Genomic DNA, 13,291 nt, shown 5'->3' with positions numbered 1-13,291 from the left:
TAACCAAGCTTAAAACTATAACCCTAATGACAAAATTCTTCGACCTAAACTACTTTAAACATTTGTTTCTATTTAATTAATATTATGGTTATTCTTTCTTCAAAAATAATATTATGGTTATTATAATAATTAATTTATATTACATCATAATTCAACATTAAATTTAATAGATTAAATGACAATAACTAAAATTCAAATAAATACAAAAACACAAACTCCATAATTAAAAAATATTTTGCATGTTTTAATGTTCATTTACCTTGACCCATTCGACAATAATATACACCATATCGTCGCGGATTATTGAATGCCTATTTTATACTCATTCAATAAATGTTGTGTGTTTTTTTTTGACAAGAACAAATGTTTTTTTTTGTTTGAAAAATGACAAGAATAAACTTGTATGTTGTCTTTAATATACATCACATACACCTATTTTATACTCATTCGAAAAATGTTTTTTTTTTTTTATAATTCGGATTGTGAATTTATTAGCCAAATATTACACACAATTTATTCATCTTCTAATTTTTTCCAAAAAAATTCAACTGCGTCCAATTTACAAAAACATCTTCTACTAAATTTTAATTCATTATTTCATTTTCACATTTTTCCATATTTCTAGGTTTCAAAATTTATATACTTCTTGTGAAAATCAAACCCATATTAATAATCTTGTTTTGGTATTAAAATAGATTTAAGGATTAATAACATTTATTGTCCACAAAAATGGACTTAAAGAACGTTTCCAACATTTTTTTATAAGAAAAAAAAAAACGCTTCCTACAATAATGAGTTTTTTTTTGAACGGCCAGCATAATTAGACTAAAAGCATTTCAATAACTAAAAAATTGTGTTATATTTATTCTTTAAAAAAAAAGTTATCATTCCATATACAACATGTAAAAAAAAAAAAAAATCAGCTGCCAAACATAATAAATAAATTAAAGTGGCAGCACAAGAAGTTTTAGTGACATTAATAGCAATTTTTCTACTAGCATAAATTCTATCAAAAGGAATAAAAGGACTAAAACAGAATATAATATGATCTTTTATTCAATTCGTGGGGTCCCCTGTACCATTTCTAGAAAACCACCAGCAGGTCACCCATTGCACTTTTCTGCCAAATCTGAACCGTTGGAATATAATAATAATAAATCAATGGCCTAGATTTGATTTCAGTTTTTAAATGCACAAGTTGTGCATGGTGCACAAATTCTTTCCTTGTGCATACCAAACGCCACCTTAAATAATTGTATAAATATCATTGCTCATAATTTAATGATTTCTTTACTTCTTCTTGAAGTTTGAGTAAAAATTAGTACTTCCTGAAGTTGTGACTAATAGTTGGCATTATAATGTCATATAAAATATCTAATTCATAACTCTACTAAAAAAATATATCTAATTCATATAACTATTTATGAAATAAAATGATAAATACTTTATAATAATTGTGTCTTTAACAATCAATCAATGTTTGTGTCCGGTAAGTTTATTCTGGATAACGCAATGGTAGCGTTTAAGGTTGTTCATTATATAAAAGTGGATAAATGCAAACAGAACAACAATGTGGCGTTTAAATTGGACATTAGCAAAGTTTATGATCGTATTGATTGGGTGTACCTAAAGGAGGTGATGTTGAAGTTGGGATTCGTGCCAAAGTGGGTAAGATAGATTCTTATGTGTGTCAAGTCTGTGGATTATTCTGTCATTGGTAACAATAATTTGGTTGGCCCCATTATTCCGAGGAAAGGTCTGCTCCAAGGCAACTCTCTTTCTCCGTATCTTTTTATCCTTTGTGCGGAAAGTTTGTCTACGTTAATTCATGGTGCCGAGAGGAGGGGAGATTTACATAATATCCATATTTGTGATAATACATGATGAGTCAATAATTAATGTTTTTAATATAATATTTGAGTCCTTTTTATTTAAATTTGAGTCCGTTTTATTTAATATTATTTCCTTTTCAGAAGTATTTTGCTTCAATTGCAAGTTATTTCATTTCAGGAACAAATATTCTAAAGATTCAGTCTTGGAGAAAAAGAAAGAGGATTTGGAGCTGATTCGTGCTTAAAATATGAAGATTGAGTACAAAAATACGTCTCCCCTAAGTCAGAAGCTTGGCACGGCCCGTGCCACCAGCCACACGGCCGTGCCAACCCCCAGGGTGCTCTTTTTCTACTTTCTGCTTCAAGGACAAGCTACCTATTAGTTTATTTCTGACCTAAAACCCATGGTTTCTTGTGGAACATTCTAGTGATATATTTCTTAGGGCTTAAGTCATTGTAAACTATAAATAGAGTATCTAGCTATCACAACAATTCGTTCTTAGAATTCAATAGTGACAATTGTTTTCTCTTAATAAAAGTTCTTCTTTTTATTTTGTGTTCTTCTCCTTCTCCTCTTCTATGTCTACGATGAACATGAGTGAGTAGACTCTTCTTGTCTTGGGATTGTTGGATAAGTCTAATTACATAATCCTAATCAAACCAAGCCTCAAACCCTAATTTTATATAAATCGATTTTCTAATCTAATTTAACCGTTGTTATAATGCATTAACAAATATCAAACTCATAAAGCGACAACGAAGGATTAGTATTTGTTAATTCATCTTCACAAATATTAAGCGATGGATCGAAAAATGATGTTTTAATATTGGAACAAGTAAAATTAGACAAGGATTGTGAAACATGAGAGTAGTCTAGCAAACCTTGAGATAAATAAAGTTTCGTTCTTCAATGATTCTAATAGCAATCAACCATGAGAATAGGCGTGGTTCCTAGAGGAACACACTCACTAAGACCGAAAGGAGATGTGATAGGCTTAAGAAAAACTTGTCTTTCGAAAGTGGGTCTAATATAAAGTTCTAGGTTTAGGGTTTAGTTTGTGAAGGGTTTGTCAACAAGATGAACCAATAATCCCAAGGTTCCTTTTTTATTATTATTTTCAACCGTTAAAAATCCAAACTTTACAACTGAACTTTCTTCTAATCATCAATAAAAGTTAATTGAATTGAATAACTCACTGTCGGAACGATACTCTCTTTTTACTACTTTGGTAAACCGTGCACTTGCGGATTTATCTCATCAATACACCAGTGGTGTCTCATCTGTTATTCGTATATGATTTTTTTTGTTTATTAGAGCAACTGAAATTGAGGTACAAGTGATGAAAAATATTTTGACAACTTATGAAGTAGCGTTAGGCCAGGCTATAAGCCTTCCCAAGTCTAAGATTTATTATAGTTCGACAGTTGAGCAACACATGCATGCTCTGTCATGCAAATCCTTTGCGTCCGAGCGGTCTTGGGCCCTAGCAAGTACTTGGGTTTGCCTTCTATGATAGGTTGAAATAAAAAGCAACATTTGGTTATATCAAGGATATGGCACAAAATTAATTCGTGGAGCAGAAAATGTGTGTCTAAAGCAGGACACTAGGACGCGAGGTGATGATTAAATTTGTGTTGCAAGATATACCTTCTTATGCCATGACTATTTTTCTTCTACGTAAAACGTTGATCGATGAAATAAAAAAATGATGAATGGTTTCTGATGGGGTAACGGTGGGGCAGCTACCAGGGAATGAGATGGATGTCTTGGGATAAACTATTTATTCACAAAATTCATAGAGGAATGTGTTTGAAGGACTTAACGTCTTTCAATGCTGTCGTGTTAAGTAAACAGGGGTGGAAAATTCAAACAGATGTTGATAGCCTTGTGGCACGACTATTTAAGGCCAAATACTTCCCACTTACTGACTTCTTTGGATCAAATATTGGTACAAATCCGAGCTACATTTGGCGTAGCATTTTTATTGCAAAGAATGTTGTTCATCATGGAGCTAGGTGGTGTATTGGTACAAGCGCAAGGATTCCTTTGATGGGGGCACCCGTGGCTGCTAAATGGAGAGTGTATCACAACTTCTTAGATAGGGAATGTGCAATTCCATTCAATTTGTGTTAATGAGTTGATTGACCAGACAACGAATACTTGGAAAGAGAAGCTAGTTCATTACTTTTTTGATCTGCATATTGCATGTTCAATTATCAATACTCCTCTTTTTCCTCAATTCACAACAAATTTGTTAGTTTGGAAAGGTGAGATGAATGGCAAGTATTCTGTTTGTAGTGCTTATCGAATTTGCACTGAAACTATCTGAGACACATCTTACTATGGAACATCAAAGCTCCCATGAAGGTTAAGAATCTTGTTTGGAGGGTGTGCGGTGGTTGTTTTCCTACACGTGTGTGCTTTGTTAGTAGAGGAGTTACTTGTCCCACTGAGTGTGTTGTTTGTAGCGAAGATGGTGAAGATTCTGTGCATGCATTGTTTATGGGCTCCCATGCAATTTAGGTGTGGCATGACACCAGTTTATGGAATGTGATAGGGCAAGCTTTGAGTTTGTATGAGCAGCCCGCTATTGTGGTTTTTTGTATTCTGCAAAAGCTCCAACCAACACAATGCTCCCTTTTTGGAACGATCCTTTGGAGTCTTTAGAAGCGTAGAAATTTAAAATTTTGGCAGAGAATCCATGAAACAAATGCCCAAGTAGTTGAACGTGATGTGCATATGCTAGAATATTGGAAGCTCGTGCAGGAGATGAGACAAAGTGCTAGGACAACCGAAGCGCAGCCTCAACTAAGATGAAGTCGTACACACACTCATACATGGCAGAGACATGCACCCGTTAGATACAAATGCAATGTTGATGCTTCTTTATCATCTGATCATAATAAAGTTGGTATAGGAATGTGCATCCGTGATTCTTAAGGTAGCTTTGTCCTTGCGAGAACAACATGGTTCTCTCCATTATGTTAGGTTGAGGTAGGCGAAGCATTGGGTCTTTCTCAAGTGTTGTCATGGGTAGCTGAGTTGGGATTTGATGGTATGGATTTCTTGCTTGATTATAAAATAGTGGTAGACGCTTTCAATGGTGGAAACAAACACAATACTAAGTTTGATATTATTATTCAGCATTGTAGGCAAGTTTTTAGCAATTGTTGTCACAATTATGTGGTTGAGTTTAGCCGGAGGCAAGCAAATGGGGTCGCTCATGAATTAGCCTAAGAAGCCCCATTAAATGCTAGCTCCAAGTGTTTATTGATGCCCCGCCATGTATCTATGACTTATTATCTAATGAAATGCTATAAATGTTTTTCCTTCAAAAAAAATATTTTATAATAATATTAATAATTTAATAGAGTAATAAAATAAATTGGTGAAAAGTCAATGAATAATTGTAATTTACAAATAAAATAACTTTTTTCAATATTAAAAATTCATATTTCTTTGTGTAGATATGGATTAACATGTGATAATTTTATATTCAAACTACAATTAAATTAAATTATATATATATATATATATATATATATATATATATATATATATATATATTACATCATCACTTATATAGATAAAACCTCCCCTAGCAAAAAATGGACAGATAAAACCCAAAAATTAAACTGAAAACTAAAATAAAATTATATATATATATATTACATCATCACTTATATAGATAAAACCTCCCCTAGCAAAAAATGGACAGATAAAACCCAAAAATTAAACTGATAAAGTTGAATGTTTATCCTGTAAAATCACCTACTCAATAGACGACAAACATTTATCCTCAATTGATCTCAATGAATAACGTTGCGTCGTTTGTAAGTCCTCTAACTGCTTCATCCCAATCTAGCACCACAGCACAAAGCATGGCATCCATGGAACGCCTTGTTATTGAACTCAACAATCCTGATCTTAGAGAAAATGCTCTTCGTGTTCTCTCCAAGGTTATTACCAATCTACTTTTCTTTTGTCCATTTTTAATATCTTTCATGGGATTCTCAAGAAATCCAGATCTTTGGAGAAGTTGTGATTCTCTGAAACTGTTATTTAAATTGTTTGACTGCTTCTTTGTCAACATTGATTCAAATTTTGATACACTGCACTATCACACTAGTTTTGGTAGACTTATTAATATTTTATTGTTTTTATTTTTGGGTTTTTTTGGGGCATAAAGATGAGATTCAAGTCATAATTGAGTTACAAGAGTTCATTCTTTAATGTATCATGGCTGAAAATTTTGATTCTTTTTAAACTAAATATAATAATTTTTCTATATATTTGAAGATTTGTTTCAAATTTAAGGTATGTTAATCATTGTGAATTAGATGAATTAATCTCTTTTAATTTGTTACAAAATTGCATTAGTTGGTGTCATAATTGTCAAAAAATTGATATTGTTATTGTGTAATTATTTATTTCATGGGCCATGTTTATGTTAGACCCTGTGAATCTATGAAGCATAAAAAGGTGTAAGAAAGAGATGATTAGAAAGGAAATATAGAGAGTGAAAGTAAGAATGTGATAGTTAATAGGATGAAATGAAATAGGATAAAAGAAACAGTAGACATAAAATGTTATATGATATATAAGAAGAAAAAAAATTAACTTGAATAATTGGACTCGAATTCACACAACTTAGCCAATCTGACTTTCATGATAGAAATCAAGTGACTTATGTTGTAATTTCAACAAATAAAGAACTTTATAGTGTGACTTTTTTTAACAGTCAAAGTCATTGATTGCAATGATCAATGTTGACAACATCAATTCCATTTGTCATAAAATCTAGATCACCATCGCACTTTCATATCACAAAATTTTAGAATCAAGAATCTTGATCTTCGATAAAACGCTTTACATGTTCTCTTAAAGGTTTCTGCAATTATTCTTTAAATTTTTTATTCTATTTTTCATGTCTTTCCCTGAACACACACAAGTAATCCAACAAATATTTGAACTATGATACGCTTCATTGTGAGACTATCCCCTTTCAGTAGACTTAGTCACATTTGATTGTGATTTTAATGTCTTTATATGATTTTTTGGATAACCAGAATGAGATTCTAGTCATATACTTGAATGAAAAATCTTCATCATTTAGAATAATAGTGAGAAAATGAAAATTTCCATTTGGTTTTTGTATAAAAAATATGATATATTTATATAACTTGAAGTATTCTTCCCATTTTAATATATGTTAATCATTATTAATTAGGTGAGAATAATATTTTATTAGGTGCTATGGACTTGCACTACTTGATATCTAAAATTTAGAACTTTTATTCTATTTTAGAGCTTTTATATTACAGCTTGCTTAGTTCTCGATAATGTTGCTCGAACTCATGCAATTAATACTTTATTTTTTCATTTTTTAAGTTTCAGAGGATTGGGTTATATCCGAAACTTGCACCTTTATTATGGAATTCTTATGGTACTATTGAAATATTTTTACAGGTATGTAATATGTGACTGACATAATATTTCATCAACTAGTTGTTGTTCTTTGCTTTAGTACATCTGGCAAACTGTTTCCCTTGTTTGTAATACTCTTAGAGATTGATCATTTGTTACTAAGGAAGATTTTTAAAAAATAATATTGTTTATGGGTCTTAATTTTAGTGGATAGAAAAAAGTTATTATGCATTTGGCGAAAAACACAACAGTAGTGGTTGAAAATAATATACGTTGTTCTTTGACGTATTTACGAACATAATTTCCTTGTTTTTTTTAACTTTTGAATCTGTTTATCTTTGACTATTTGCTTGTTTTCTACCGTTTCATTCTTTCACCAATTTATGTTTATGTTTTCAACTTTTACTACTGAACGTGAAAACAATATTATTTATTTTAACAATTCAAACAAAAGAGACATGATTATAAGGGAGAGTTGGAAAATAAAAGGTGATGTTATAAATCAATTTAGAAGTTTTTTTAAAATTGTCCAAGAGGTTGTAGCTCAGTGGTAATAGTTTAATATTGTAACATCAATGGAATAAGTTCAAATCTCCTCAAGCGGTTGTAAAATGACAATTGATGTGACTCTTATCAATACTGTTTCTTCTTGATTGCTTAAGTTTAATAGTACTTTACAGATATGTTTATTGATTTCAATACGCTTATCAAATAGTGATAATTTTTCCAGGAAATAACTTCAATATATCCTACTATTCCGCTGTTGAATCTTACTCAGGCACAATCAACTCGAGTGTGCAATGTTCTGGAACTACTTCAGGTGCGATGAGTTTGTCATGATGAGTGTTGAATATTGTGTTTGACATATTGAAACTTTCATTACAGCAATAAAATACTTGAAAATCAATCATGTTAAAACGACTGCATACACAAATAGTATACATTCTTTTTCATGTTAAAAAATATGAAACTAATTCCTCTAGCACTTTTCTCTCATGTTTTCTTTACAGTGTGTGGCATCTCACCCTGATACAAAAATGTCATTTCTCAATGGTAATGTCAAGTTTCTTCTACCTCTTAATTGTTCTAGATTTCTATTTACTTTATTACTTGACAAGTTTACAACATTTGATAGTGATGTAACTAAATGTTATATTTAGAATAGTTGTTTTTATTGTGAGTGTGATATGGAAGTATACAAATTGAACTTTCTTTCATGTCATGAGTAATACTAATGTGAAAGAGTGCTCTGAATAAGAGTCATGGATTTGAATTCTCTATGGCTGGTTAGATGTAGTCAATTGTAGGCAATTATAATAAAATTCAAAAAATTATACAAGAAAAGATTATTCTTTTCTTTATCTGAACTTACCATTTCTTAATTATTTGCAGCTAACATGCCTTTATATCTTTATCCATTCCTTCGAACGACAAGCGAGTTAGCCCAATTTGAGCATTTAAGGCTTGCTAGTCTTGGAGTCATTGGTGCATTGGTGAAGGTATTACATTCTTGTTGATCATGTATTTTGATGCACTTGACTTGATGTTAATAATTTTTATGGTGATACTCATAACAAAAAATGAAAAGGATATAGTTATTAAAAATATTGTGCAAAAAATCTTGTGATGTAAAACTATATTTGGTAGTGTCTTATATATGTTATTAAAGTAAAATTTTCATAATTAATTATTGATTATATTGACACAAAAACCAATTTATTAGTAACTTTAAAATTTATGGCAAATACCTAGTTATTTTAAAAACTATCTACTTTTTACGAAAATTGAACATGTTTTGACAAATATTTCTTATAATTATTTTTATAATGTTCTTAGGGTCATTTATATTGCCTCTAAAAGTAGTTTTTTGCTGTAGTGAATATTTAGTTTACTTGCAATCCTATTGTGCTCTTGGTAAGTTTTACATTTAGTTCCTTGAAAATACATATTAGGAATTTGGGACATACAAATCTAATTTGTTAAGATCAATTTATCTATATTGTGAGTGAATTAAAAATCCTAACCACTTATTTTTTTAAAGAATCTTATAAGTCGATTTTATGTTTTATTTTTTATTACATACCATATTTATTTTTCCTTTGTTAATTATAATAATTTCCTTCTTTTGTACATGATAGTCACAGGTTAACACCAAAGAAAGCATAGATTTCCTTCTTAGAAGTGAGATAATTCCACTATGCCTACGCAGCATGGAAATCGGCAAAGAATTATCCAAAACTGTTAGTTTCTCTATTCTTATTGTTTTACCAATTTATTTTTACAGAGTCTTTTATTTATATGAATTTTACTTGGTTGTTATTTCCTTCTGAATTTTTTTGCCATTCACTTATGTCACTAATATCACCTAATCAAAGTTATCTTCTCTGCAGGTTGCAACATTTATAATTCAAAAAATTATGTCAGATGATGATGGTTTGATTTATGTTTGTGGAACAGCAGAACGTTTTTTTGCAGTAGTTCAAGTTTTGAACATGGTATTGGAAAGTGTTGGCAATCAGCCTTCACATCAATTGATCAAACTTCTGATTCCATGTTATTCTCTTTTGTCTCAACATCCTAGGTTGGTTAAGAAGTTTCATAATATTAAGTTATGTTGAATATTCATTTTTTAAAAAAAAGATTTAGAAAAAAATTCTTTCATATTAACACAGGGCTTGCAATGCATTAAAAAGGCGACTTCCAAACATGCTGAAAACTGTCAATTTCATCAATTGCCTTCGCGTAAGTACTTCTTGTTATATAAGTAAATATAAAATTGATTTAGAACTTTTTTTATACACGTGATATGATATAAATTAATATTACATACCTATTGAATTTTTTTATCATACACAAATGTGAAAATAACTATTGGTTTGTTACTCAACATTTTAATGGCATATATATAATATGAGATACCTCTTTAACAAGTTTGGTGTCACACTTATGGTATTAGCAAAGTGAGTGTCCAACAAAAAGGAATCATATTTATGCATCAATTACAAGTTAAAAATATCATACCAAAAAATTACATCATCAATAACAACAATTATGATAGTTTGAATAATAATGATAATAATTCAAAATATAAAATTTTTATTAAATTAAAAATTGAATGAAACTTTTAATTATTCTTAAAATATATTTGTTATTATCGAAATAGACCTGCTAGAAAAAAATTGTATAAATTTTAATATTTCTGGTTCCATATTGTATTTATATTAATGTATGTATAAAATTATTTTGAATGTGCTTGCATGTGTGTGTGTCTGTTATGATTTTAAATGTCTCAATGTTTTGATTAACTAGTTTTCCTATTATTATGAGATATAAGATGGATTTAATAAATAAATTCATATTAAAACAATGCACATACTACATTTTTTTATACAAGAAAATCATAGTAAACAACTTCTAAGCTTATATTGTATTTTATAACCTTAGGATACTATTGGAAATTAAAGAAGTCTAGTGTGGACAGGAACATGAAACACTACGACTTGTTATTAATGAAAAAAAATCTATTTTCATTTCTTGAAACTTTTGTTAATTTTTCTTGTTTTAAAGCTAAGGAGATACTAAAATTTTGAAGACAGAAATTGTGTCATTTTTCAAGAGAGTTATCTCCACTATTTCAAAAGTCTCACTTTTTTAGTTGACAATTTAAAACAAACACATATTATAATAAATTAATATAAAAATATTTTCACAAAGTAAATGAGGTTTAAATTGTTTATAAGTGGTGAGGATTTTGAGTCTATTGGTTAAAGCTTTTAGACCACGACCCTTCAAACTTAAGAACACAAAATAGTTTATAATATTTTTACACTCTAATTAGGTCTATGCAAGAATCTAACAGATAGTAATTAGAGAAGTTTAGACTCTTCAAATACTCAATTACAATTTTAGATAAATTTTAATTACCTTTATACAGAGGTAGTTTACATTTTTTGTTTTGCATTATTTGATATTGGATATTGTTTTGATACATTCAGGAAGATGAAACAACTTGGAGCTGGGTAATGAAGTTGCATGAAAATATTGGGGTGAACCAGGTTCCCTTGGTACCAGGTGGAGGGAATCAATGATATTGCAGGTCATCATTATCAGAAAAATTAAATGTCTTGTTCCCTTTATTGATATTGAAACACCAATACCATATGTCCTGCTTATCTTTTTATTTGAGAACTTGATTTAAGTCGATAATTGCTTATGTATTAAGTTGTAATATTTACTTTGCGTTTAAACATGTTGCTAGGTTGTTTTAACAAATTTGAATGTATTATTAATTATGGGATTTTTTATTTTAACCTCTTGATGGATGTTCAATCTGATGGTATAATCGTTAAAAAGTGGCACTTTCAAACTCTTTAATGTAGTTTTTTTACTTGATCATGTTAAAATTAAAAAGCACCATGAGATATGTATGTTATGTGCAGTTGGTGCAGGAGATAGAATAAAAAAAACGGGGCTTTTACATTTATCTTTTTACTTGCTTCATGGAAAGCCTCTCTGTTGTCTATTGCTGGGAGAGTTCAATTAGTGAAATCGGTGGTGCAATCAATGTTAATTTACACAATATCTGTTTACTCCTGGCCTATTAGTTTACTTAGAGAGATAGAGAAATGGATAAAGAATTTTATTTGGAGTGGAGACATATACAAAAGAAAGCTGGTTACAGTTGCTTGGAAGAAAATTTGCTCAAGCTATGATGAAGGTGGTCTGGGTATCAGGTCACTGATCAAACTTAATGAGGCAACAAATTTAAAAATGTGTTGGGATTTATTGCAATCAAAGGAGGACTGGGCTATCTTGTTAAGAAGCAGGGTCCTAAGGCAGTCAACATGCATCAAGCATCATGTATTTTCTTCTATTTGGAGTGGAACTAAAAATGAATACCGTGTTATTAGAGACAACTCCAGTTGGATAGTGGGCAATGGTGCAAGTATTAATTTCTGGCTAGATGCTTGGTGTGGAGAACCTCTCATTCAATCTCTCAATCTTCAATCAGCACATGTTTCTCAATTCCCCATGAAGCTATGCAATTATATTCAAAACTTCCATTGGTATATCCCTGCAGAAGTATCTCAGATGCTCCCTAATTTAAGAAATGTTGTCTCAAAAGTTCCTATCCCTAGACAAGCTAAAGAAGATATTTTGGTTTGGAATCACACTCCCTCTGGAATTCTCACGCTAAAAGATGCATATGAGTTCAAAAGACAACATTTCCCAAAGGTTCAATAGACAAAAACCATATGGTCAAAGGATTTCCCACCTTCAAAATCTCTGATGGTCTGGAGATTGATGCTGAACAAGCTCCCAACTGATGATATCCTCACCACTAGAGGATGTTCCCTGCCATCCATGTGCTCTCTGTGTGGTAAACATCCAGAAAATTCTTTTCACCTCTTTTTTGAATGCATGTATGCTGTTAATCTTTGGTGTTGGCTGGCCTCTACCTTAAATAGAACCCTGCATTTCCAAGCTCCCGAGGATATGTGGACAATTATCAACAATTCCTGGAACCCTCAATGTAAGGTGGTAATCATTGCCACCATGATCAACATCATAAACTCTATTTGGTATGCTAGAAATCAAATGAGATTCAACGATAACAAAGTCCCCTGGAAAACTTATCTTTCTAATGTGATAGCCTGTACATCTCTTTGTGGTAATTTGACTACGGCTGTGGCATCTTCCAGCATTTCTAATTTTGTCATTTTGAAAAAGTTCAATGTCAACCTTCACCCTCCTAGAGCCCCCAAGATCATAGAGGTCATCTGGAAGCCTCCTCCTCCTAATTGGGTCAAATGCAACACTGACGGATCTTCAAACAATCTTTTATCTTCTTGTGGTGGTGTCTTCAGAGACAACAACTCCAACACCCTCCTTTGCTTCGCAGAACATACAGGTACGGGGAATGCTTTTCATGCATAACTCTGTGGTGCTATGAGGGCCATTGAATTAGCTGAGCAACACAATTGGTCCAACCTTTGGCTGGAGTGTGATTCTGCCCTAGTCATTAATGCCG

The 13,291-nt window shown here is 31.0% G+C and overlaps 1 protein-coding gene across 2 annotated transcripts; it reads left to right on the top strand.

Moving 5' to 3' along the window:
• Positions 1 to 5,570: 5,570 nt before the first annotated feature.
• Positions 5,571 to 11,589, top strand: LOC146906049 (uncharacterized). 2 transcript variants are annotated; one of them, XM_085723376.1, is made up of 9 exons: positions 5,573 to 5,792; positions 7,225 to 7,302; positions 7,991 to 8,080; positions 8,271 to 8,313; positions 8,653 to 8,759; positions 9,399 to 9,500; positions 9,651 to 9,841; positions 9,933 to 10,002; positions 11,256 to 11,589. In XM_085723376.1, exons 1-9 carry the CDS (start codon positions 5,646 to 5,648, stop codon positions 11,346 to 11,348), a joined length of 921 nt encoding a protein of 306 aa, XP_085579502.1. In that variant the 5' UTR covers positions 5,573 to 5,645; the 3' UTR covers positions 11,349 to 11,589. The 2 variants fall into 2 exon arrangements, with proteins under 2 accessions (XP_085579503.1, XP_085579502.1); XM_085723377.1 differs by lacking the exon at positions 7,225 to 7,302 and having other exon boundaries at positions 5,571 to 5,792.
• The last annotated feature ends 1,702 nt before the right edge of the window (positions 11,590 to 13,291 follow it).

The sequence above is a fragment of the Medicago sativa genome, chromosome 7, assembly GCF_051527215.1.
Source record: "Medicago sativa cultivar Bolivia chromosome 7, Bolivia_mono, whole genome shotgun sequence".
Classification (NCBI taxonomy): Eukaryota; Viridiplantae; Streptophyta; class Magnoliopsida; order Fabales; family Fabaceae; genus Medicago; species Medicago sativa.
This window is presented reverse-complemented; position numbering and strand designations above follow the sequence as displayed.